Source organism: Zalophus californianus, chromosome 17 (assembly GCF_009762305.2).
Source record: "Zalophus californianus isolate mZalCal1 chromosome 17, mZalCal1.pri.v2, whole genome shotgun sequence".
NCBI lineage: Eukaryota > Metazoa > Chordata > Mammalia > Carnivora > Otariidae > Zalophus > Zalophus californianus.
In genome coordinates, this window is record NC_045611.1 from 59,661,211 (window position 1) to 59,687,802 (window position 26,592).

Genomic DNA, 26,592 nt, shown 5'->3' on the forward strand with positions numbered 1-26,592 from the left:
TCGATCCCAGGACTCCAGGATCATGACCTGAGCCGAAGGCAGTCGCTCAACCAACTGAGCCACCCAGGCGCTCAATCCTTATCTTTCCCCCAGTATAAAAACCCACTCAAGAGAGCTGAACAGAGATGCCTAACATCATGCCTCAATCATACTGTCTCCCCTTTTATCATGTCAATCAGCTGGCTCAGAGGGATGGCGATAGAAGGTATGGTTTCATACTGAATCACACGCTGTAATCTACACCTTTAAGAGCCTCTAGCTGCTTCTCCGATGCCTTTATTTTTACTAGAAGCGGGGGGGCGGGGGCAGCCAAGGAACCACATTCTTGGCTGACATCTCCTCAGTTTGTATCTGATTTGCAATCCATTCAGCATGGACCTACAGACTCCAGTTCTCACTTATGTTTTCCTCCTGTTTCTGAGTGCAGCACTTGTACATAAGCAACGCAGGGATCCCATTACCAAAAATCCTTCCTCACCAGCCTCTTGTCTTCTTTTTTTCCTGTGCACTAAGTCATTTTTTTTTTAAGTAGACTCCACACTCAATGTGGGGCTTGAATTCATGATCCTGAGATCAAGAATCACATGCTCTACAAACTGAGCCAGCCAGGCGCTCCCCTCTTAGTCATTATTATTTGAATTAAAATCAGGGGTTATATTAAATATCCCATCCTTATCACCAACTGCAAACATTTCACAAATATTGTAATTCAAAATACTTGCAAGACTTCACAGAACATACTCATGTGAGGTTTTCTTAAAAGCAAAGGACGTAACATAGCAAGAGAAAGAAATGCGGGGCCATATTGGGGGTCAAACATCCACGCAGCTTCCCAGATTCTTATTCACACACTCCTGTGATTCAGTCCCAGATTAAGCCACAAATATGTGAGTGATGAACCCTGGCTTCCAGAGAGTCAGAAGGTTCCAGTAGGAGTTTTTATGCCTTTCTGGTGACACAGTCAAGCCAGACTGTCTAACCATTATGCCAGTTGGAAACCATCAGCAACCAAACTGGGACTAGGTGTGGTCAGGAAATTTCTGGATATTAAACAACACATAATAAATCCCATGGCCCTTATCTCAGCAGAGTGTCAAAGACAGATACTCAGAAGCTCCTAGAAATAAAGCTAGAACTCTTTCAGTCCAATTTTAAGCTAATTCTATCTTAAGATGAAACAAATGCACAATATATCAAAATGTGGGGAATGCTGCTAACATAGTAATTACAGGGAAACTTATAAAATGACTAAATTAGAAGGGAGTTTTCAAACAAATAACAGTCCACCTTAAGAAAGTAGGAAAAAGACAAACTAAATCCTATAGGCAACCCTATTTACTCCGTCATCTCTCTCTCCTCGTGCCTTGGGAGTGGTCCTGCCTCAGTGGCAGCATAAATTGGCAACTCAGGAAAGCTGTTTCTATATGAGTCACCAAGAACACTGAGTAAGTCAGGGCGCCTGGGTGACTCAGTAAGTTGAGCGTCTGCCTTCAGCTCAGGTCAGGAACCCAGGGTCCTGGGATCGAGTCCCTCTTTGGGCTCCTTGCTCAGTAGGGAACCTGCTTCTTCCTCTGCCTGCCACTCCCCCTGCTTGTGCTCTCTCTCTCTCTCTCTCTCTCTCTCTGACAAATAAATAAAATCTTAAAAAAAAAAAATATTGGGTAAGTCACAAAAGCCACATCCCTGGAATCCCAGATCTCCCTTCTCTCAATCCATTTTCCTGCCAGCGCAGCAACAGTTCTGACTGAGGCATCTAGAGTCTAAGGGAACCCACAAATATTTAGGTTATTTGTCCTGGAAGTGATCTTGGCCACAGGAAACGGCTCTGGAACTCCTGACCATTTCTGTACTCTTCTCATCCTACTCAGCCATAATACGGGAATACTGTGAGCAGGTACCTTTCGTGGGGCATCTGTCTAGTGTGCTGCAATCTCTCTAACTCCGTATTAATCACACTTTGTGTCTGTGTCCATTATAGTTCCCACCTGGCTCCTGTGGTCTTCCAGCCAGTGACGTCTACCTACTGAATTCTGAATTCAGGGTCCTTGCCAGGTACTGGAGGCCAGTCTCCTCTTAATAGTGCTTGGGGATATGAAACATTCCATGGGGACAAGGGACTAAACTCATTCTGCTTCCAGATGCACTGGAGGTTGTCACAAAAACCTCCCCACATAGTTACTTATGGACCCACAAATTAAACTAGCACCCAGGCTGCATGACAGGTCTCACAAAGTTCCTAAGTCTTTCCCATAAGACCTTGAGTAGCAATGCAAAGTAGGCCAAACCTGGAGTGAGAGCTTTTCTCTGCCATCATCGTGTCCCCTCTGAGACATGAAAAACTGGGGACTCCCACAAACTTTATCCTTTCATGTTGGTAGAACACAACTGTGTCCTCAACACACAATGAGCAGAACCTTCCAGATTAAAAGTAGTTCAAAGAGGGGCACCTGTGTGGCTCATTCAGTTAAGCATCTGCCTTCAACTCAGGTCATGATTCCCAGGACCCTGGAATCGAGCAGGGAGCCTGCTTCTCCCTCTCCCTCTGTGCAGCCCCCCACCCCCGCTCGGGCTCTCTCTCTAATAAATAAATAAAATCTTTAAAAAATAAAAGTGGCTCAAAGAATAACCCCTTTATTATTGTACAAACATGAGTGAGGTGAGGCATGTGCTTCCAGGGCTGGAGGCCGTGAGACAATACACATCCACAATGAGCATCACACAAGATGAAAAAGCCCATGAAGATAAACCTTTGCAAGCTACCTGGAAAACCCATCTTGTGTGATTTTTTCCATGCTTAACCCAGACAAAAGGGAGGAAATGAGGCCCCCCATGGGCCATGGAGGCCAATCATGACTCCTTCTAGGGACTGTGGAGACAGCACAGGTCTACCTGCCTAAGCATGCTGGAGTGACTGACACACTGTGGGACTGACAGATGGTCATAGTGGCACGGCTTTTGCCACTGGCAAAGGGACTTGGCAGTTTACAATGTGCAACACAGCTCCTGATAGCACCTGACATACCAGGCACTCACAAGGAACCTCCCCAGTGCAGAAGTTCCTATGTCTGAGGTACCACTTTGGAATGATGGCTCCCTCACAAAGCCTACTCTCAGAGCTTCCCTCTGGAGAGAGCTGTTAGGCTCAACAAGGAGACGGCACATTCCCTGTACTGCTGAGGCCTTTGTCCAGTGTGGATTTTCCAGTGCTGAATAAAGTTTGGTGCTTGGGTAAAGACTGTCCTATGTCTGCTGCACTCCTAATCACTGCTAGGAATTCTCAAATGGACAATAAGTTGGGGGCCTTGGCTAAAGGATTCCCCACATCTGCTGTGGTATTAAGGCTTTTCTCCAGTATGAATCTTCTGATGGAGAACAAGTGTGTGTTTGCGGTTAAACTCTTTCCCACATTTGCTGCACACGTAAGGCCGTTCTCCAGTATGAACTTTCCAGTGCCGAATAAGATTTGGCCTTTGGGTAAAGGCTTTCCCACATCTGCTGCACTCGTAAGGATTTTCTCCAGAGTGAACTTTCTGGTGCTGAATGAGTTTAGAGATGCAGCTAAAGGCTTTCCCACATCGGCTGCACTCATAATCACTGCTATGAATTCTCCAGTGTACATTAAGGTGGGAACTTTGGCTAAAGGCCTTCCCACACTCACTGCACTCATAAGGCCTTTCTCCAGTGTGAGTCCTCTGGTGCAGAACAAGTGTGTGTTTACGGCTGAACTCTTTCCCACATGTGCTACATACATAAGGCCTTGCTCCTGTGTGAACTTCTTGGTGTCTAATGAGGTTAGACTTACTACTAAAGAATTTTCCACAATTACTGCACTGATAGAGTCTTTCACCCGTGTGAACTCGCCTGTGTTCGATCAGGCCAGAGATTTGTCTAAAGAATTTCCCACATTCACTGCACTCATAAGGCCTTTCTCCAGTGTGTATGGTCTCATGTTTAAAAAGGTCACAGCTTTGACTAAAGAATTTCCCACATTTGCTGCACTCATAAGGCCTTTCTCCAGTGTGGATTCTCCGGTGCCGAGTAAGTGTGTCTTTGCGGGTGAACAATTTCCCACATTCGATGCACTTGTGATGCCGCTGTCCAGGGTGAAGGGCTCCCCCAAGCCTGGTGTTCTTGTGGGACTTCATCCTACTGTGGGGGACCTGGTGCTGATGAAGGTCAGAGGTGGCTGTAAAGTCCCTTCTACCCTCACTGTGTGTATAGGTCTTCTCTGGCACATAGAATCTGCAGCTGTTCACCGAGTCCCTGCCCTCATCTCTTCTGAAGGGTTTCTCTGCAGTGTGGTGCTGATGGACGTTTGCACTGAGCCAGAAGTGCTTCCAACAGGCCCCGCCCGTGTGTGGTTCCAACCTGGCTTCTCCCCCCTGGTACTCAGTCAGGTGTAAGGTTTCTTTCCATACTGAGCCAGATACGTCACGCGGCTGGGGCTTCAGACCTGCCCCCGGAGTCCTGACTCGTGACCCTCCTTCTAAAGAAACACTCTGCTCAGGGGACGTAGCCTCATCTTCCACGGCACACCGACCACCTGAAAGCAGAGGAGTGCCGCTGACATGCGTGTCAGACTTCCGGGTAGGGGCAACCCCATCACTACTGCGTGCACGACACACCTGGGAACACCTCAGTGGGGCTGTTTACAGGACAAGAGAGGTAGGGACAGGCTGAGGAAGGGGCTGCAATGCAGACCAGGTCTCTGAAGGGCACTGAATGAAGGGAGCCTCCTGAGGACAAGGACATGTGGACAGAGAACAGAGAACAGCAAATGGCTTCCAGCAGGTATCTGGCTGTCGAGACAGGGCACGTGCAGGCCCAGGAAGACCCACTTACAAGTGTGTAGCTGGGGCTCAAGGGTTATTTAAGGATATGTGCGCATCTCATGACATGTTAAGTGTACGCCAAAGCTGCAGAACGATGCAGACCCAGCGGGGCGGCGGCGGGGGGGGCAGCCTGGGTGCCGGGCAGATGGAAGATGGCAAGGGGCTAGAAGGCATACAGGAGATAAGCTGCAGTGTCAAGAATGGGGAAGGACGGGTGCCAAGGATGGCCACCAGCCTTGAAGCCGAACACTGGTGTGAAAAGTGAGTACCGCTAGGTTTGATGCCCTTCCCTCATATCCACTCACCAAGTCCAGGTCCCTTCTGAGCCTCTCTTTCTGAGACTGGGGTCATATCCACCTGGGCAGCCATCTGGGGGTCTTCCTTTTGCTCCAGTTGGGCGACTGAGTGTGATCTGGAGGATACGATGCCTAAGAGAGGCACAGGACAGGTGAGCAACCACTACTGGCCAGAGCAAGACATCCTATGACACTCCGTAAGTTAAAAAAAAAAATTATTACCAAAAAAAACCTCGTGGCGGGGGTGCCTGGGTGGCTCAGTTGGTTGAGCGTCTGACTCTTGGTGTCAGCTCAGGTCATGATCCCAGGGTCATGGGATTGAGCCCCGTGTTGGGCTCCATGCTCAGCACGGAGTCTGCTTGGGATTCTCTCCCTCTCCTGCCCCTCCCCCCACTCATGCTCTCTTTCTCGCTCTCTCTCTAAAGAATAAATAAAATCTTTTAAAAATTAAAAAAAAAAACCTTGAAGGAAGGTTTTAGAGGAACTGCACAAAGGTCCCCATAAGTAGTGACTATGTGAGTGCCTGTAACTCCTGGTACAATTAAGCCCCAGAAAATGTCCCCTAGAGAAAGGGAGCTGATCTTTAGGCACAGAGGTGCCATAATTCTGGACATTCACCAGCCCCCAAAATGACCAAGACTACGGGATCCACTGGGCAAACGACACCTTGTGACTCCCAAGCCCTTTGCTGCATGGCTTCAGGACTGGCTCACTAAGAGATGAGAACACTCCATACAGCACAAACCCAGCACTCACAGCACCTACTCCAGAAAACCGGGAAAGAAAGCAGTACCTATGATCTGACCATGGGAAGGACAGAGCAGTCCCTGGAGAAAAAGAGAAAGCAGATGGGATTGGCATGCAGACCTTACCCAGTGAGGCTAAAAGTGCAAAGTTTTCCAGCATCACATCCTGATATAAAAGTCTCTGAGAATCATCAAGGAGCATCCATTCTTCCCGGGAGAATGACACAAACACATCCTCTGAGATCACACAGACCTGCAATGACAGGGCCAACAAGGTCCAGGAAGTCTCTTGACTGAGTATCCTCACTCTGTCTACCCACAACAATGTCATGCTCACCCACTTCCCCACTTGCCAGCCAATCCCCCCGGGGGTACCCTAAACCAGGCCTCCTAGACATACGCCTGGGCTCCCTGTTCTCACAGAAGCCCCCAGTAACGGGGCTGCAGGACCATCGGTTCCCACTGACTCCTCTTGTGCACATCACTTCTCAGACCAGCGCTCCCTCACCGCTTCAGCTACCCACCACAACTCTTCTCACCCACACCACAGACAGCACACCAGACTCCTCACATGTCGCTCTGCACACAGCATGGAGAGAGTGCTTGGCAATACCACCAGGATCCCGTCCTGCCCCAAACCTCCAGTGGCCCCAAGTGCCAAAGGAAAGCCCCATTCCTGCTTGGAGGCCTCCCAATCTGTACCTTTTCTTCAATCTCAGGCACCCAGGACTACAGGCATATTTCAGGTACCCTCAGCCTTCTTCCGGTTCTCCGCTGCACACTGTATTAGTTTCCTATAGCTGCTCTAACAAATCGTTACCAGCTCTGCGGCTTAAGTCAACACAAATTTTTCTTCTTACAGTTGTAAAGATTATAAATCCAAAATGGGCTTCACCAGGATAAAAACAAGAAGTTATCAGGATTGTGTTCCTTCTGGCAGTTCTACAAAAGAATCTGTTTCCTTCCCTTTCCCAATTTCTGAAGACCTCCTGCATTCCTTGACTCTCTGCCCTTTCCTCCGTCTTCAAAGCCAGCAATTACTATCACTCTGACCTCTGTTTACTTCCTGAAATCTTTGACTCCATCCTCCTGCGACTACACTGGGCCCACCGGATAATCTCTCCATGTTGTTAATATACTTAATTTAATCACACACATAAAGTCCCTTTTGCCACATGAGGTAACATATCCAGAGGCTCAAGGGATTAGAACATGCATGGCTTTGGGAAGCCATTATTTTATCTCTTAGACACATGCTGTGCCCTCACAGTCCAACCTTCTCATCCCCACCTAATCCTCTGAACATCCATTTGACAACAGACCTTCCGGGTTCAGTTGATGGCCGCAGCACGTTCACACCTTTGAGTCATCTCTGCCTCCCCACCCTCCCTCTCGCAATGCACTTCAGCACACAAAACAGGCCCGAGTAAAGTAAGGAGAACACAACCTGTTCTGCCCCCTTTACAGCAATCACTCTGACACAGCTCATCAATACTCCCTGGGACTATAGTCATAGCCTCCCCCTTGGTTCTCCTGTGGTGACCACATATAAAGGTAAAATTCTTCCAGTTATAAAACAAATAAGTCATGGGGGTGAAAAGTATAACATAAGAAATATAGCCAATAATACTGTAATAATTTGGTAGAGTGACTAGACTCATCTTGCTGAGCATTTCATAATGTATTTAACTGTCAAATCACTATTGTGAAAATTAATACAAGGAAACCTCACTAAAATGGACTTGGGAGGTACGGGAAGGGGACCTGTCATATGCCCTACCGCTCATAGTCCTCTACAAATATGAGACAGACCTTGCGCATGGAAACTACTATCCCCTCCCGGAAGGAGGAAAGGCTTTCCTCGCACACTCCCCAACAGCCCAGCCAATGAGAGAGGATCACAGCTCTCCGCCCAGCCCATAAGAAGCAATTATACTTCAAACTCCCAGTTTCCTTCAATGGACTTTTTGTTTTTAAGAGCCTTCCCAACTTCCACCTTCCCCTAATAAGCATATTCCTCTCCTTTGTTTGGGAGACTTGCCTGTGGTTTTGCCATAACTTGCTTGACCAGGATTGCAGTTCTCCTGCGATTCCTAAATAAACCCATCTCTTGCTGGCAAAATAACTGGCAGTTTTATTTTTATGGTTGACACTATACTGTACACCTGAAACTAGTATGTCAACTGGACTTCAACTAAAAATATTAAAATAAATAAAATTGTGTTAAAAAAATAAATGAATGAATACAAACATACGTAAGTTTTCTGACCCACCACCTTTGCAACAACCAGCAGAAGCCAAACCACAACCACTGCAGCAACTGGACCAGGAGGGTCAAGACTCAGTAAAAACTGCCATCGTTCCTAACTTTTGCACCTGCTTCCAATTTGGGGCCAATCAGCTTTCCCACTCCCTTGCCCGCCTTTAAGCCTCAGCCAAATGCAAGTGATGGTACCAGCAAGCTCTGAATAAATAGCCTTTGCTTGTTCTCATTTGGGTGGCTTATTTTATTTCCACACACCCGCCTCCACCAGCACCCCAGCCCTTCACAATCTTCTCCACTCTGCAGTGAGGGAGCCTGCTGAGAGCGCTCCAAATTCCCTATGGCTCCCGCCACCCTCAGGACAGAGGTTGAGCTTACCATTTTAGGCTAGAATTCTCGCCCTCTGCTGCCTCCACCAGAAAGGAATGAGACCCATGTTGTGTTGAACACAGCTCAGCCTCACCTCCAAGCATCTCTACCTGCCTAGGATGGGTTTATCTCTCTGGGTCCTACTGGGGAATCTCTCCACATAACTGCTTGCTTGGACTGAGTCCATGTCCTCAGGGCGCAGAGACACAATTTCGGGGATGGAATAAAGGAACAAATATTCCATTTGGGGGAAGGTGAGCACACAGCCATAAGCTTAGCAGTCCTCACTGAAGCCTGTAGATAAAACAAGAGTAGCAGCACGACGGCTGGAGATGGAGATGCTAGTGCTCCCCTTGGTCACTCTACACCCCTAGAAACCAACATACCACATAGAGGTATATTAATCTTACAGCACAGGCACAAGAAAAGCAGCAGCCAAAAGAGCCACCACAATGGCTGCCATTTTGGGCTTGGACCTTGTCACGGTGTCCCCGGTCTGTGAAGACCTCCACTCGTGGTGCAAGTGGACCGTGGGCTCTGTCCTCCTCTTTCATCCTCTTGTCTGGGGTGGGGGTGGGGCTCCTGAGTGTTGTGATCCTCCTCTGGAACCAGGTCACACTCACCGGCTTCACCCTGACATTTTGGTGCACGTTCACCACCTCCTTCCTCGTCTTTCTGAATGCCATCAGTGGCCTTCACATCAAGAGCATCGCCCATCCCTAGAGCCAACCAAAGAAATTTCAGGACCCCCTCCTAAATCTGACAGCAGGTTCTACAAGAAAGTGTGGGTCAAGATGGGACTTTTCCAGCATGTGAGCTCTGGTGGGGGTAGGGGTGGGACAATGCCCTTGACACTGCTGCCTCTTAACCAGTAACCTTTGTGTGGTGGGCCACAATCAGCCCAGTGGCCTTTGCTGCTGACGTGCAGGGCCAGGGGCCAGAAGGGTGCCTCTGTTCCACCAGCTGCACAGGCTTAACCAAGTTATTAGGATGTTGATTTTAGAAGAAGTAACACATTTTAAAACCCTTTCCTTGAATCCTTCTTCCCAGGATGGGAATAGGTTTGGAAGCAGCTTGGGTAACTGGTGCCCAGGCTGGCTGCACAGCTAAGTGCAGTTCACACCTGCTTCATTGACTGTGTGTTGGCATAGAGGCCGCAGAGTCCCTGGAGTCCACTGGGGTCGCCCAAAGTGGATCATTCTTGCAGCTAGGCATAAGCAGTCAGTGCCCATGACTCTTCCACAGCTCAAAGAGTCTCTGTGCACATTTCCCTGCTACAGCTTTGGTCATGTTAGGGAGACAGAATTTAGAATTCCCTTGATTTCTTGCACACAGGTTTTCATACCATTTGACTTAATTTGAACCCTGCCCTTTTGGGGGGGGGTTCCATTATCTCTGAATAACCGTAGTTTCCAGCAGTCAGCTATCCCCTCTGCCTGTGGGAATCCTGCCTTAACTCTTTGAGCAAGTCTCCCAGGATGGCCCACCTGCCTTCCAATACACAGTCCTCTCTGAAAACAAACAAACAAAACAAAACAATATAGCCACCACAAAGAAGAGACTCTGGAAAACCTGCTGTGACTGAAGCACTGGCAGGAAGACTCCCTCTCCTGGGCCATCACTGGCCGGGAGCTGCCACCTCACGTTGCAGAGCCTTCTGGGTATTGTAGTAACCACCATTCCACAGGGCTCAGAAAGGAAGCCAGGGTGGTCAGAAGGTGGAAGGCAAAGGAATCATTTATTGAAAGCCTAAGGTATGCTGAGCTTGCCAGTTGCTCCCAAGCCACATTTTGCGCTTCATGCCTCCTCTTCAAGTCTCCAGCAGGTGGCCCATGCCCTAAGCACAAATGAACTGTCCCTGGGTATTTTGGAGGTTCAGGATTTGTATATCTCAGCCTCACCTTTCCTAATTGTTTTAAAGGTTTATTTACTTATCCGAGAGAGCGAAAAGAGAGAGAGAGAGAGAGAGCATGAGCAGGTGGAAGGGCAAAGGGAGAGAGAGAATCCACAAGCAGACTCCCGGCTGAGTGGGGAGCCAAACCTAGAGCTCAATCCCAGGACCCTGAGATCACGACCTAAGCCAAAACCAAGAGTCAGACACTTAACCCACTGAGCCACCCAAGTGTGCCTCACCCCTCCTAATTCGGGACACGAGGAGAACAGTTTCACCTCCGTGATATAAAATGAAAAATGAAGACAAAACCTCCCTGGCAGACGTCTCTGATGATATTTAAATGTTCCTCACACATAACGCTCCATTTATTAAAATGGCAAGAAAAAACAGTACCTACATCTTGGTGATGTTATATATAAAGCACTAAAAATAAGGCGTACAGTTAGCGCTGGATACGAACCTCATCACCACAAAACAGGGCTCTCACGTACCCACGTGGTGGAAGGTGAATCCAGATTGCCTATTTGCAGAATTAAAGACAGTATCTATGAAAATTCAAATACACATACCCCAGACCAACAAGTAGCCTTAGCAAGAATGATTAAAAATTTTACAGGATGGCATAGTGTGTACAATCTGTGACATTCAAAATTATTCCAAGAAAAAAGTTATCAAACATACAGAATGCTTTTGTACATTTCAGGTAGCCCATTGCACAAAGGATATGTTTTTCTAAGCAAGATGATTAAGATTTACAATTTAAGAAATATTTTTTCCTTCGGACTAAATGGTAGCTAAAGGTGGACATCATTTCAAATTTTGTAGCACATTTCTTCTAGATCTTATGTTCAAATTCACAAACGTTGAACTTGAATTATAACCAATCACATAGCGTTTTGGGTTCAAATTGGCAACGGAATCTGGCAGATGGCATCTGAATTCAGGGCCTGAGCTCTAGAGGGAAGCTACCTGGGTTTGCAGCAAGTAATCCCATTAGTGATTATTGTTCCTTGGACAGGAAGCCTCACCTCTCTAAGCCTCCATTTCCTTGTCATTGACATGGGGGAAATAAGAGTATCTAAAACACAGGGTGGTTGGGATTATTGCCTGGGGAACTACATGCTATTCTCTGGTCATTCTCCCAGCACTTCAAACCCTTCACAATGGAAGAAAGTGACCCTGGACCACCCACACCCTCTTAACCTGCACTCTTGATGCAGAGGGTCCCAGGTGTTCATCTCTTGTGGGAACCAGAAAACTCACCCCCCAAACCTCTCCAACTGTCCTGAGGCAAACTGGGCCTCAGGTAGATCTCTCTATTCAATGGAAGCTCAGACTGGAATTCCTGACTCGCACTCACCAGGTTCCATGTCCGAAAGGACAATATCCTTTAATACTGAAGACCAAAGGGGGTACTGTACACTTCTAGGGAGAAAAAATGAAGCCACTGAATTCTATGGAAAATATCATACCATTTATTTAGGACACCTTTAATTTCTCTCAGCAGAAGTGTTTGTAGGTTTCAACAATGAAGTTTCGGTAATATTCAAACAACTTTGTAGTTTTCAATATATGGAAATGAATGTTAATAAAAGAACTTAAACATACTTCATTATATTCATTCCTAAGAATTTTACTGATGCTATAGAACTGATCTGTAAAAATGTTATCAATTGTTGTGTTCTACACATTGTTGACATATAGACTACAGTTCACTCACAACTTTATCTACCTCCTATGTGTGTATTTATACATTTATGTAAAAGGAGAGAACCTATACATAGCGCTGTTACATTCACTTATGCTAGTGATTTTTCTGCACAAATTGATATGATTTTTCTTCTTTAAGCTGTTACTATGTTAGATAACATTCTTTGTTTTTCTAATATTAAAGCAACCTGGCATCACTGGAATACATCTCTTTTGGTTTTGGTGTATAGTACATTTTATATACTGCTGAACGTTATCAACATAGTCTTAGTACTATTTGTGTCTATATTCATGAGGTTAGTTCTAGTAAAATTTTCAGATGACTTAGAATTGTCTTTACATTCTATTATGTGTTTGGTAAAGACAGTTGTACTTGGTATGAATTCCTAAATTTAAATGTGTTTGTATATATTTTCATAGGTCTGATAGCCACTTGGGTCCCCCCTTCCATTGACCACTCATATTTTGTCCATTTAGACTAGAGTCTTATTTCTTGCTCTGATTCATACTATTTCTTTGTATGGACTATGTGTTGATCCCTTCCTAATTTTAGACATTGGAGATATCCTCTCTCAACTTTTTTCCTAAATTTCAGTATAATTAACAAAGTGTTATGTTAGTTTCATGTGGACAATATAGTGATTCAACAATTCTACACACTACTCAGAGCTCATCATAAATGTACTCTTAATCCCCTTCAGCTTTTCCACCCATCCCCCACCCACCTCCCATCTGGTAACCACATTTGTTCTCTATATTTAAGAGTCTTGTTTTCTGTTTCACTTTTTCCTCATGTCTGTTTTCTTTCTTAAATTCCACATACAATTGAAATCATATGGTATTTGTGTTTCTCTGACCAATGATCACTTAGCATTATACCCTCTAGATCCAACCACATTATCCCATGTGGCGAAGTTTCATTGTTTTTTATGGCTGAGTAACAGTCCTTTGGAGATGAATTATATATGTCACCTTGCCAGCTTGCATTACCACCAACAGTGCACAAGGGATCCTTTCCAACACTTGTTTCTTGTGTTTTTGAATTTAGCCATTCTGACAGGTGTGATAGCTCAATGTGGTTTTGATTTTCATTTCCCTAATGATGAGTGATCTTGAGCATCTTTTGATGGGTCTGTTGGCCATCTGGATGTCTTCTTTGGAGAAATATCTGTTCATGTCTTCTGCCCATTTTTTAACTAAATTGTTTGGTTTTTGGTGCTGAGTTGTGTAAGTTCTTTATATATTTTAGATACTAACCCTTTATAGGATATATCATTTTTAAAGATTTTCTCCCATTCACTAGGTGGTCTTTTTGTTTGGTTGATTGTTTTCTTCACTCTCCAAAAACTTTTTTTTAAGATTTTATTTATTTATTTGACAGAGAGAGAGCCAGAGAGGGAACACAAGCAGGGGGAGTGGGAGAGGGAGAAGCAGGCTTCCCGCCGAGCAGGGAGCCCGATGCGGGGCTCGATCCCAGGACCCTGAGATCATGACCTGAGCCGAAGGCAGCCGCTCAACCGAGCCACACAGGCGCCCCTCTGCAAAACCTTTTTATTTAGATGTAGTCCCAATATTTTATTTTTGTTTATATTTTGTTTCCCTTGGATTAGGAGAGATATCTAGAAAATGTTGCCATGGCCGGTCAGAGAAATTACTACCTGTGCTCTCTTCTAGGATTTTTATGGTTTCAAGTCTTCCACTTAGGTCTTTCATCCATTTTGAGTTTATTTTTGTGTATGGTGTTAAGAAAGTGATCCAGTTTCATTGTTTTGCATATAGCTGTCCAGTTTTCCCAACACCATTTATTGAAGAGACTTTCTCTTTGGATATTTTTGCTTCCTTTTTTTTTTAAATTTTTTATTGTTATGTTAATCACCATATATTACATCATTTGTTTTTGATGTAGTGTTCCATGATTCATTGTTTTTTGCTTCCTTTCTTGAAGATTAATTGACCATATAGTGGTGGGCTTATTTCTGAGCTCTCTGTTCCGTTCTATTGACCTATGTGTCTATTTTTCTGCCAGTACCATGTTTTGATTACTAGAGCTTTGTAGTATATCTTGAAATCTGGGATTGTGATACCTCCAGTTTTTTTCTTCTTTTTCAAGATTGCTTTGGCTACTTGGGGTCTTTTATAGTTCCATACAAATTTTAGGATTATTTGTTCTAGTTCTGTGAAAAATGTATTTTATTTTTTTTAAAGATTTTATTTATTTATTCGACAGAGAAAGACACAGCGAGAGAGGGAACACAAGCAGGTGGAGTGGGAGAGGGAGAAGCAGGCTCCCCGCAGAGCAGGGAGCCCGATGTGGCGCTCAATCCCAGGACCCTGGGATCATGACCTGAGCCGAAGGCAGACACTTAATGACTAAGCCAGGCGCCCTGTTGTTGGTATTTTAATAGGGATTGCATTAAATGTATAGACTGCTTTAGGTAAAAGGGACATTTTAACAATATTTATTCTCCCATTCCATGAGTATGGAATCTTTCTCTTTGTTTTAGTCACCTTTACTTTCTTCCATCAGTGTTTTATAGTTTTCATAGTACAGGTCTTTCACCTCCTTGTTTAAGTATATCCCTAGGCATTTTGTTATTTTTAGTGCAATTATAAATGTGACTGTTTTCTCTTTATGTTACTTCATTATTAGTGTATGAAAATGTAATGGATTTGTATCCTGTGAACTTACTGAATTCATTTATCAGTTTGGTAGTTTTTTGGAGGAATCTTTTGGGTTTTCTATATAAAGTATCATATCCTCTGCGAATAGTGAAAGTTTTACTTCTTCCTTACCAATTTGGCTGCCTTTTATTTCTTGTTGTTGTCTGACTGCTTTGGTTAGGGCTTCCAATACTATGATGAATAAAAGTGGTGACAGTGGACATCCTTGTCTTGCTCATGATCTTAGGGGTAAAGCTCCCAGTTTTTCACCATTGAGTATGTTAGCTGTGGGTTTTCCATATATGGCCTTTATCATGTTAAGGTGTATTTCTTCTAAACCTACTTTGTTGAGGGTTTTTGAGTGGATGTTGTATTTTGTCAAATGCTTTTTCTACATCTATTCAAAGGATCGTGTGGTTTTTATCCTATCTCTTGTTGATATGATGTATCAGAGTGATTTGCAAATATTGAACCACCTTGCATCCCAGGAATAAATCCCATTTGATCACGGTCAATGATTTTTTGAATGTTTCGTTGGATTCAGTTTGCTAGCATTAAGAATTTTTGCACCTATGTTCAGAAATATTGGCCTGTAGTTTTTTGTTTTTTGTTTTTTGTTTTGGAATGTCTTTATCTGGTTTGGGTACCAGAGTAATACTAGCCTTGTAAAATAAATCTGGAAGCTTTCCTTCCTCTTCTTTTTCTTTTTTGAATAGTTTGAGAAGAGTAAGTATTAACTCTTCTTTCAGTGTTTGGTAGAATTCACCAGAGAAGCCATCTCTAACCCTAGACTTTTGTTTGTTGGGAGATTTTTTTTAAAAAGATTTTATTTATTTATTTGACAAAGAGAGACAGAGAGAGAAAGAGCACAAGCAGGGGGAGTGGCAGGCAGAAGGAGAGGGAGAAGCAGGCTTCCCCACTGAGCAAGGAGCCCGACATGGGGCCTGATCCTGGAATCCTGGGATCCTGACCAGAGCCACCCAGGCACACCTGTTGGGAGATTTTTTTTTTTTTTTTTTTTTTTTTATTCATGACAGACAGAGGGAGAGAGAGAAGGGGAGAGAGAGAGAAGCAGAGGGAGAAGCAGGCTCCCAAGGAGCAGGGAGCCCAATGCGGGACTCGATCCCAGGACCCTGGGATCAAGACTTGAGCCAAAGGCAGATGCTTAACCATCTGAGCCACCCAGGTGCCCTGTTGGGAGATTTTTGATTACTGACTCAGTTTTATTGCTGGTAATCAGAGGGTTCAAATTTTCTTTCTTCCTGATTCAGTTTTGGGAGGTTGTATGATTTTAGTAATTTATCCATTTCCTCTAGATTATCCAATGTGTTAGCATATAATATTACATTCCTATAATCCTTTGTATTTCTGTGGTGTTGGTTGTTATTTCTCCTCTTTCATTTTTTATTCTAAGTCCTCTTTTTAATTTTTAATTTGATTTTTGATCAGTGTAGCTAAAGGTTTATCAGTTCTGTTCGTCTTTTCAAAGCAGCAGCTCCTGATTTCATTGATCTGTTCTATTTTTAATTTCTATTGTATTCCTGCTCTAATTTTTATCATTTCTTTTCTTCTACTGGTTTGGGGTTCCATTTGTTCTTTTTCTAGCTCCTTTAGGTGTAAGGTTAGGTTGTTTGAGATTTTTCTTCCTGCCTGAGGTAGGCCTGTATTGCTATAAAATTCCCAGTTAGGACGGCTTTTGCTGCATCTCAAAGATTTTGGACTGTTGTGTTTTCATTTTCTTTCTTTTTTTTTTTAAAGATTTATTTATTTATTTGAGAGAGAGAATGAGATAGAAAGAGAGAGATCATGAGATGGGGGAGGGTCAGAGGAGAAGCAGACTCCCCGCTGAGCAGGGAGCCTGATGTGGGACTCGATCCCGGCACTCCAGGATCATGACCTGAGCCGAAGGCAGTCACTTAACCAACTGAGCCACCCAGGCGCCCCAGACTGTTGTGTTTTCATTTTCATTTGTCTCCATGTATTTTGTTATTTCTTCGATTTCTTGGTTGAATAACATTGTTTAGTAGGGTGTTATTTAACCTCCATGTATATGTTTTTTTTTTTTTAAAGATTTCATTTATTCATCTGAGAGAAACAGAGAGAGCACAAGCAGGGGGGAGAGGCAGAGGGAGAGGGAGAAGCAGACTCCTTGCTAAGCTGGGAGCCTGATGTGGGGCTCAGTCCCAGGATGTGGAGATCATGACCTGAGTCGAAGGCAGACGCTCAACAATCTGAGCCACCATTTGTGGCTTTACAGATTTTTTCTGAATTTGTGTTCTTGTATTTGTCTTCTTTACAAGTTTTTTCTTGTGATTTATTTCTAGTTTCATAGCACTGTGGTCAGAAAAGATGCATGGTATGACTTTAATCTTTTTGAATTCGTTGAGACTTGTTTTGTGGCCTAGCATGATCTATTCCGGATAACGTTCCACATGCAATTGAGCAGAATGTATATTCTGTTGTTTCCGAATGGAATGTTCTGAATATATGTTAGATATATCTGGTCCAACGTGTCATTCAATGTCACTGTTTCCTTGTTGACTTTGTTTGGATGATCTGTCCATCGATGTAATTAGGGTGTTAATGTCCCCTACTATTATTGTATTACTATCAATTACTCCCTTTGTAATTAGCTGCTTTATGTATATGAGTGTTCACATGTTGGGTTCATAATTAATTAAAATAATTATATCTTCTTGTTGGCTTGTTCTCTTTATAATTACACAGTGCCCTTCTTTCTCTCATTACAGACTTTGTTTTATTTTTTTAAGATTTTATTTATTTATTTGAGAGAGAGAGAGAATGAGAGATAGAGAGCACGAGAGGGAAGAGGGTCAGAGGGAGAAGCAGACTCCCTGCTGAGCAGGGAGCCCGATGTGAGCCTCGATCCCGGGACTCCAGGATCATGACCTGAGCCAAAGGCAGTCGCTCAACCAAATGAGCCACCCAGGCGCCCACAGACTTTGTTTTAAAGCCTATTTTGTCCAACGTAAGTATTGGTACCCTGGCTTTCTTTTCATTTCCATTTATACAATGAATGCTTTTCCATCCCTTCCCTTTCAATCTGCATGGATTTGGGGGTCATAAATGAGTCTCTTGTAGGCAGTATATAGATGGGTCTTGCTTTTTTACCCAATCCATCACCCTATGTCTTTTGATTGAAGCATATGGTCCATTTACATTCAAAGTAATTGTTGATATGTATGTACTTATTGCCATTTTGTTACTTGTTTTGTGATTATTTTTGTAGTTCTTCTCTGTTCCTTTCTTCCTTTGCCTTCTGCTCTGTTTTCTGGCTTTTCTTTAGCGATACAGTCAGATTTCTCCCCCGTCCCTTTTTTGCATACCTATTACTGGTTTTTGATTTGTGGTTTCCATTAGATTTGTATATAATATCTTATGCATATAACAATCTATATTAAGCTGATACTCACAAGTTTGAACCCATTCTTTAATCCTCTTCCTCCACCCCACATTTTAAGTCTATGGTGTTGTACTTTATATCCTTTTGTGAATCCCTCTACTGATTTTTATAGATATATTTAATTTTACTGCTTTTGATCTTCCTAATTTTCTTACTCCTGTTTATAGTCTTTCCTTTCTGCTTAAAGAGTCCCCTTTAACATTTCTTCTAGGGCTGATTTACTGGTCGTGAATAATTCCTTATGAGGAAAAGGTTCTGTAGTTCCCTGCAGTGCAATGTTACCTTTTCACCAGAACCTGGTGCTTTAGCGGTGTCCCCTATGTGTGTATGGGCACTCTACCATTGTGGCTGAGCCACTTTTGCCTTCAGTTCACTAATCTGCAGTGGCTCTCTGCCTGTTGTGGGCAAGGTTTGGTCCCTGTGTTGTTAATGGGGCAGTCTGGGGCCACCCTGGGCTTGAGTTGAGTCAAATCAGGCATTTGCCAGAGCTGCAGTCACACTGAACAGCAGGACACTCTGTGTTGTCCTGAGAGGCTTTCATTGGTTGGCGTAGCCTGCAATCAGCCCAAATGTCTGCCCCCAACCCAGCGCTGGGGCCGCAAACTGTTGTGTATGCTTACCCTCCCTTCTCCCCAGGACAGAAGTCACTTTGCAGTGGTGCTAGCCCCTGTTCAGACTGCCTGCACACTGCTACGCTTGTGGCACCTCTTTTGATAAGAGTCCTGTAGAAGGGGTGTTGGAGGGGTGGGTCTGCTGTAGAACGTGAGCATGCTAGCAAGGTCTCTGCTGTTCTGCTTGTGGGAGAGGAACTAAAGTCACTTTAGAGAACTCCTGCTGAGTGGGGTCCACAGGAGAGCATGACACATATGGTACTAGCTGCGTTTTCACTGGTCTGCTGTGGCAGGGGACCTACAGCCACTTTGGATGGACTCGTGACGCTGGATTAGAGAGGGTGGGGCGTGCCAATGGCAAGCTAGGTGAAGAGAGTTCATTCTGCAATGGTTCCTGCAGGTGTCCATGTATCTAGCCTAGGGGTACAGGGGAAGGAAATGGCATCTGACATACTTTTATTCTTGGAGAAGTCTCCTAAAAATCCCTGCCCCTCCAGCACATGTTTTGAAACCAGCAAATAAATCTCCTTTCAGTATATATCAGGCATTTTTCCCCAAACTGCTGCATCTATGCTGTATCTCAGTGGGGCTGTTTTTATGCTGTCTCTTTAAGGTCAGGGACTCAGTTTCCTATCACCCTCCAAGCCACTGATTTTTAAAGTTCCAGGTGTTAGGCATCCCTGATTTTAAGAACTCAAGAAGTTAAGCCCTTCTGGTTTTCAAAGCCAAATATTATGGGTATTAGTTTTCCCAGTGTGGGTTCCTGGTGCCCTGCGTACCTGGTATCAGGTCTGCTCCTCTCCCTTCTCTGTGCCAACAGTGTCCTTCCCTTCCACAGATAGTCTTGTAGGTCAGTTTGGTTCCCTATCATGTCTCTGCCTTGTGGGAGAGGATGTGGCCTCTTCTCTACATTTACCTGCGGAGAGTCTGTTCTACCAGTCTCTGGGTCATTTTCTGGTTTATTTACACTGAAGTGTACATTACCTAGGAGTATCCATGGGACAAGGTGACCTTACAATCCTCCTACTCTGCCATCTTTTTTTTTTTAAAGATTTTATTTATTTATTTGAGAGAGAGAATGAGAGACAGAGAGCATGAGAGGGAAGAGGGTCAGAGGGAGAAGCAGACTCCCCGCTGAGCAGGGAGCCCGATGTGGGACTCGATCCCGGGACTCCAGGATCATGACCTGAGCCGAAGGCAGTTGCTTAACCAACTGAGCCACCCAGGCGCCCTCCTACTCTGCCATCTTCCCCAAAAGAAAAACCTCTCTCAATCTTTCTTAACTCTAAATTTTGGCTGCCATGAGCTTTATGAAATAGAAGTCTTGAATTTTAATAGCAATCTTTATCCATTTTCCATATATTTTATTTTTTAATGCTATATTTAAATCATCCTTGCCTATTTTACAAAATTATGCTCCCAGTTTATCTTCTATTGGTTTCCCTTGTCTTCTTTTATTTTTTGATAAGTGTTCTGTAAAATTTAAATGTCTGTGGTTTTTATGTTTTAGAGAATACATTCTATATTAACTCGATTTTAAAACTTACTGAAATTTATTTTATGTCCCAGCATATAGTTTATCTTGGTGAATATTCCATGTGTAGTTGAAAAGAATGTGCATTCTGCTGTAATATGGAGCAATGTTTTAGGCATATTTATTGAATCAAGTTAGCTGATGATATTGGTGGTGTCTTCTATATCCTTACTGTTTTTGTGCTACTCTATTAATTATTAAAATCATTTGGGGGGGCTGCTGGTTGGCTCAGTTGGTAGACCACATGACCCCTGATCTCAGGGTTTTGAGTTCAAGCCCACTTTGGATGTGGAGATTACTTAAAAGAATAATAAAATTAAGAGGCACCTGGGTGACACAGTCAGTTAAGCCTCTGACTCTTGGTTTCCATTCAGGTCGTGAACTCGGGGTCAAGGGATCAAGCCCCAAGTCAGGCTCCATACTCAGCACAGTTTGCTTGAGATTCTCTCTCCCTCTATCTCTCCCACTTGTGTGTGCTTTCTCTCTCTACCCCCCAAATAAATCTTTTTTTTTTAAAGATTATTTATTTATTTGACAGAGAGAGAGAGAGAGAGAGAGAGACAGCAAGAGAGGGAACACAAGCAGGGGGAGTGGGAGAGGGAGAAGCAGGCTTCTGCGGAGCAGGGAGCCCAATGTAGAGCTCAATCCCAGGACCCTGGGATCGTGACCTGAGCCGAAGGTGGACGCTTAACGACTGAGCCACCCAGGTGCCCCTCAAATAAATCTTTAGAAAAAAAGTTAAAATAGAAAAAACATTTTAAAAGAATTTTTGAAGGCTTATTCTTATGTACAAATATTTAGCATTCTTACATTTTCTTGATTAAATTACTTATCTAATATTTTAAATGTCCCTATGTTATCTTTGGTAATATTACTTTCTGAAGCTGACAATTTCTCATATTAATATAATCACTCCAACCCTCTTATTAGTATTTTTGTCTTACTTCATTCCATTCTTCTTTTTAGTTTTTCTCTATTTTTGTAATGAAGGACCATTTATTAGACTGTATAAAGTTTGCGTATACATTTAATAGTCTGACAATCTTTTTTTATAATTCAAATATATAAAATATTTAAAGTAAAAAACTGAAAAGAATTGTGGGTACCAAATGTATAAATTACTTGCTCTTGCCTATTCTCTCAGAAAGAGAATCAAACAAAGAATAAGCATATAGGTGATATTAAGATGATAGGGCGCCTGGGTGGCTCAGTCGTTAAGCGTCTGCCTTTGGCTCGGGTCATGATCCCAGGGTCCTGGGATCAAGTCCCACAGCGGGCTCCCTGCTCAGCAGGAGGCCTGCTTCTCCCTCTCCCACTCTCCCTGCTTGTGTTCCTGCTCTTGCTGTCTCTCTCTGTCAAATAAATAGGTGGAATCTTTAAAAAAAAAAAAAAAAAGAATATAATATTCAAAAAAAGAATGTAACATTTACAAGATATTCATCTTGGTTTTATATCACTGAACTTTTAAACATTTACATTCACTAAGGCAAAAATAAAGTCACAATACAGATTAAGTTTTCTGAATTCTCTATGAACATAGATATAGTTATTTATTAGGTCAGTGTGATACTGTGATTCACAAGAAGTATGTATTTGATCTTTGTCCCTGTTTCTGGCACAGAGCTCCTAAAACCGTTGGTATTTCCTAAGTGATGAGAGAAAAGATTTCTTAATGAAGTGACTTTGGGAAGGCATCTAAGGATGAGGGCTGGTTGCCAGGAGAACCAACCACATGATTGGAGGGTTGGAACTTTTAGTCCTACCCCCAGACCTCTGGAGAGAGCTGATAGTTGGAGACTGAGTTTAATCAATCACTAATTGCTGAGGATTTAATCAATCATGCCCATATAATGAAGCCTCCACAAAACCCCAAAAGGACAGGGTTCAGAGAGCTTCTGGGTTGGTGAACAAGTGGAGATTCAGGGAGAGCAGTGTATCAGGAGAGGGTACGGAAGCTCTGTGCCCCTTCCCCACGCCTTGCCCTATGCATCTCTTCATATGGCTGTTTCTGAATTATATCCTTTTATAATAAATCATTAATCTATTAAGTAAAATGTTTCCCTGAGTTCTGTGAGCCACTCTAGTATATTAATCAAACCCAAGGGGGGGGGGGTCATTGGAACCTCCAATCTATAGCCAGTTGGGTCAGAAACACAGGTGATAGCATGGATGTGTGACTGGTGTCTGACAGGGGAAGGGCAGACAGTCTTACAGGACTAAACCCTTAACCTGTGAGATCTCACAGTATTTCCTGCCAAATAGTGTCGGATTTGAATTGAACTGTAGGATACCCAGGTGGGTCAGAGAATTGCAACTTGGTGTGGTTAAACCCACCCCTTCACACTGGAATTGGTGTGGTCATAATTTTTTTTTTTTTAAGATTTTATTTATTTGGCAGAGAGAGAGAGAGAGAGAGGGAGAGAGCGCACGCACACAAACAAGGGGAGCAGCAGAGGAAAAGGGAGAAGCAGGCTCTCCGCTGAGCAGGGAGTCCATGTGGGGCTTGATCCCATGACCTGAGCCCAAGGCAAATGCTTAACCAACTGAGGCACCCACGCAACCCTGGTGTGGTCATAATCTTAAACAGACCTTCACAAATAGCATTCCATAAGAGAACTGGTTCCTACATAAAATAATTTCAGTGAATATTGTCTTAAAAACCTCATGGAAGGGGATGCCTGGGTGGCTCAATCAGTTAAGCGTCTGCCCTGGGCTCAGGTCATGATCCCAGGGTCCTGGGATGGAGTCCCACATTGGCCTCCTTGCTCAGTGGGGAGCATGCTTCTCTCTCTGCCTGCTGCTCCCCCTGCTTATGTGTGCTCTCTCTCTTTCTGACAAATAAATAAGTAAATAAATCTTCAAAACAAAACAAAAACCATGGAAGGTACATGCCTAGGACCAGTCTAAATGCATGGAAGAAAAATCAATTCATTATCTACAATGGATTCTTCAGGACATTAATGTTTAATTCTCTTATAAAATCAGATAGAGGATACAAAGTGAGAATAATCTAGAAATTTAAATAATGCAAACTTTTTTCCCTGGCTGTATTGCAGTTCAAGAAGGAAACCAGAATATATTATTTTCTTTTTTATTTTATTTTATTTTATTTATTTATTTGACAGAGAGAGACAGCCAGAGAGAGAACACAAGCTGGGGGAGTGGGAGAGGGAGAAGCAGGCTTCCCGCGGAGCAGGGAGCCCGATGCGGGGCTCGATCCCAGGACCCTGGGATCATGACCTGAGCCGAAGGCAGATGCTTAACGACTGAGCCACCCAGGCGCCCCAGAATATATTATTTTCAAAATAATTATCAAATTATATTATCAAAAATTATTTTGAGCTGAAGGCAATTAAGAAACAGCAAACAGAGAAAAATCTCCCTTTTCTGCCCAAAAGCAGGATATAAATTCTCCATTTACTGGATCTAGATCCTTACCAGCCCAGAGACTGGCACCAAAGGAATCTGCAAACAAATCATACATTAGTTTCCTCCAATGTGTTTACCTTCCCACAGTCTGCTGCCCTTGGAAGTCTAACACTCCTGTCATTTCTCTGCGAATTTATTCTTTGTTGAAACGCTATATCAACTGGAACCCTGAACCACCATTTTGAGTTACTTTTGATTTAGGTTTCTCCCACCTGTGCTGCACACATCAATAAACTATTTTTCGCTTGTTAATCTGTTTCTTGAGTCCCAGCCAATAATGTATAAACCTGTCTTGTACACTGAAACTAATGTAATTTTGTGTGTCAATATACTTCAATTAAAAAAGAAAAAAAGAGGGGCGGCTGGGTGGCTCAGTTGGTTAAGCGGCTGCCTTCGGCTCAGGTCATGATACCAAGGTCCTGGCATCAAGCCCCGCATCCGGCTCTCTGCTCAGCGGGGAGTGTGCTTCTCCCTCTCCCACTCCCCCTGCTTGTGTTCCCTCTCTTGCTGTGTCTCTGTCAAATAAATAAAATCTTAAAAAAAAAAAGAGTCCAAGCTAAGATGGTTACAGGTGGAGTTCTGCCTCCACTATACTCATAAAAATCACATCTAGGGCATGTGAGCCGAAACATCTCTTGTGTTGGAACAACTTGTATTAGAGGAATGCTTTGGTAGGAACTTCCTGTGAGGCAAGATGACCCCAGTGAGTCTGTCCGTGGAAAATTTTAGTCAAAGACATAAAGAGGCTGAGACAATCTATCATACGGTATTGAGGTATTTTAAGTCTCTGGCAAGACTGAGTGACGTGAAATCACTCCGAGCACTGGAGGCGCTTTTCAATGTGTGTTTCTTTTAGGACAGGCTGTTCAAAAGTGAGGGTGAGGTCATCAGACTGTAGCCATTCTACAGAACCCCAACCTTGGTGGGTCACCATGCCATTCCGGGATCCTCATGCCCTACAGCCTTCTCTGCATGCAGACACTGGGCAGAACCCTTTCAAATGACAGGGCTCCTTCCTCCTGGTGCAGTGTCACGAACGCCCACGCTTTTTCCCCTACTCCGTCTTGCCCTCCAGCGACAGTCCTCCCCTTTCACACCAGGGACCATTTAAAATAACACACTTAAGGGGCACCTAGCTGGCTCAGTCAGTGGCGGACACGACGCTTAATCTTGGGGTTGTAAGCTCCAGCCCTATGTTGGGTGTAGAGATTACTTAAAAATCTTTCAAAATAAAAATAAATAAAATAAAACAACATACGTAAGACTGCTACCCCTAAATCTGATCTCCAGGCCCTGACCTTGTCCAGACCACTATTCTCACCCTGTGGATATCTCCAACCCAGCCGCTTCTCCCAGGACCCTACGCCTTCCATCCCAGATCCCATATGACACCTCTAAGCCCAGACATCTCAGGATCAACCATGTCCAAAATTCAACTTAGGATCCCTCTGAAACCTCCCTACACTGACTTCACGATTTCCACTTTCAAGACGTCCATGAAAAACAAGAGAACAGCAAAAATTAAAGACTTGGTTTTTCACTCCTTACTTTCAATCACACCCACATCTGATGCAGCAGTAACTACGCTGGTTCTGTCCACCCGGAATCTGACCACTTCCCTCTCTCCCGGGACCACTCTGGTTCACCCAGCATCAACACCCTCGGCAGCCCGCCGCACTAGCCGACGTACCGGTCTCCAAGAACCCACATTCATAGTCCACGCCCAGCCGAATCTGTTTTGCTCTGCGGAAAAATGTGGCTACTGTTTTAGTCCCCACTCACATTAAGTCCTGCTTCTATTCAAAAACCCTATAGCTCCCAGAGTCCTCACAATGAGTACTTCTTCTCAGGAAAGGCGCGACCCCGCCTCACGCGCGGTCCCCTGCGGGCAGCCTCCTCCCGCCTCAGGCCCCCTCCAGCCTCCCTCCAGCCTCCCCCCAGCCTCCTCCCGCCTCAGGCCCCCTCCAGCCTCCCTCCAGCCTCCCTCCGGCCTCCTCCCGCCTCAGGCCCCCTCCAGCCTCCCTCCAGCCTCCTCCCGCCTCAGGCCCCCTCCAGCCTCCCTCCAGCCTCCCTCCAGCCTCCTCCCGCCTCAGGCCCCCTCCAGCCTCCTCCCGCCTCAGGCCCCCCGGCCCGGAGCCCGCTCCTCACGCCGGCACGCCGGCGCTCGCACACGGGGCCCCCGCCCCCCGCCGCCGCCCCGTCCGACACCCGGCCGTGGCTCGAGCCTTTAGGGTCTGGTGGGGGGAGGGTCCGGGGGACGAGCGTTTACCTGAGCCGGGTGCCTGGGCGCGGCCGCAGCCATCGGACTCGGTGGGCGGAGCGGGGCCCGGAGCGGCCCGGGTCTAGGACGGGGACGCATACACGGCCTTCCCAAGTCTCGCCGCGGCTGCGGGGCCACGGTGGGCGTCGCTAACGCCGAGCCTCCGACTAGTCTCTGTGAAACGGGGGCGACCGCTCCACCTCCGGCCTAACAGAGCAATCGAAAGCCCCGGCTTTGGTAGATCCTAGCAAAAAGCGACAAAATGTCCAATGCTAAGAAGATACCGGAAGTCCCGCCCAGCCGCCTTTCGCACTCCTGGAAACGCCCCTCTCTCGGGCCTTCATTGGACTGCGGCGCTTAGGCTTCTGGGTAATGTAGTTCTCTATGAGCCATAGGTCCAAGTAAGTGGCTCTGGGCGGAGGTTCCTGGGAAAAGCAAAGGACCACCGCGAAGGGCGCGGTCAATGGTTCCCGGTACTCCTCGAGGATGGGGTGGGACTTCTCTCCTCATCAGGCACCCGCATCCAGATTTCATGAAGTGTACTCTGGACCAATCACAGATAT

At 44.7% G+C, this 26,592-nt stretch overlaps 1 protein-coding gene across 1 annotated transcript; it reads right to left on the reverse strand.

Annotated features, from left to right (window-relative positions):
* Positions 1-26,301, reverse strand: ZNF671 (zinc finger protein 671). The gene is made up of 4 exons (XM_035725178.1): positions 26,039-26,301; positions 6,001-6,127; positions 5,138-5,260; positions 1-4,543 (listed from the first exon to the last, which is right to left on the reverse strand). Exons 1-4 carry the CDS (start codon positions 26,126-26,128, stop codon positions 3,336-3,338), a joined length of 1,548 nt encoding a protein of 515 aa, XP_035581071.1. The 5' UTR covers positions 26,129-26,301; the 3' UTR covers positions 1-3,335.
* Positions 26,302-26,592: the final 291 nt, after the last annotated feature.

Excerpts from the sequence above, each read along its gene's own strand:
- ZNF671 (XM_035725178.1), bottom strand. The coding sequence starts at position 26,128 with ATGCGTCCCCGTCCTAGACCCGGGCCGCTCCGGGCCCCGCTCCGCCCA. Across the intron at positions 6,128-26,038 it reads CGCCCAGGCACCCGGCTCAG|GTCTGTGTGATCTCAGAGGA; the intron begins GTAAACGCTCGT and ends CTGTCATTGCAG. Across the intron at positions 4,544-5,137 it reads TCAGAAGGGACCTGGACTTG|GTGGTCGGTGTGCCGTGGAA; the intron begins GTGAGTGGATAT and ends CTCTGCTTTCAG.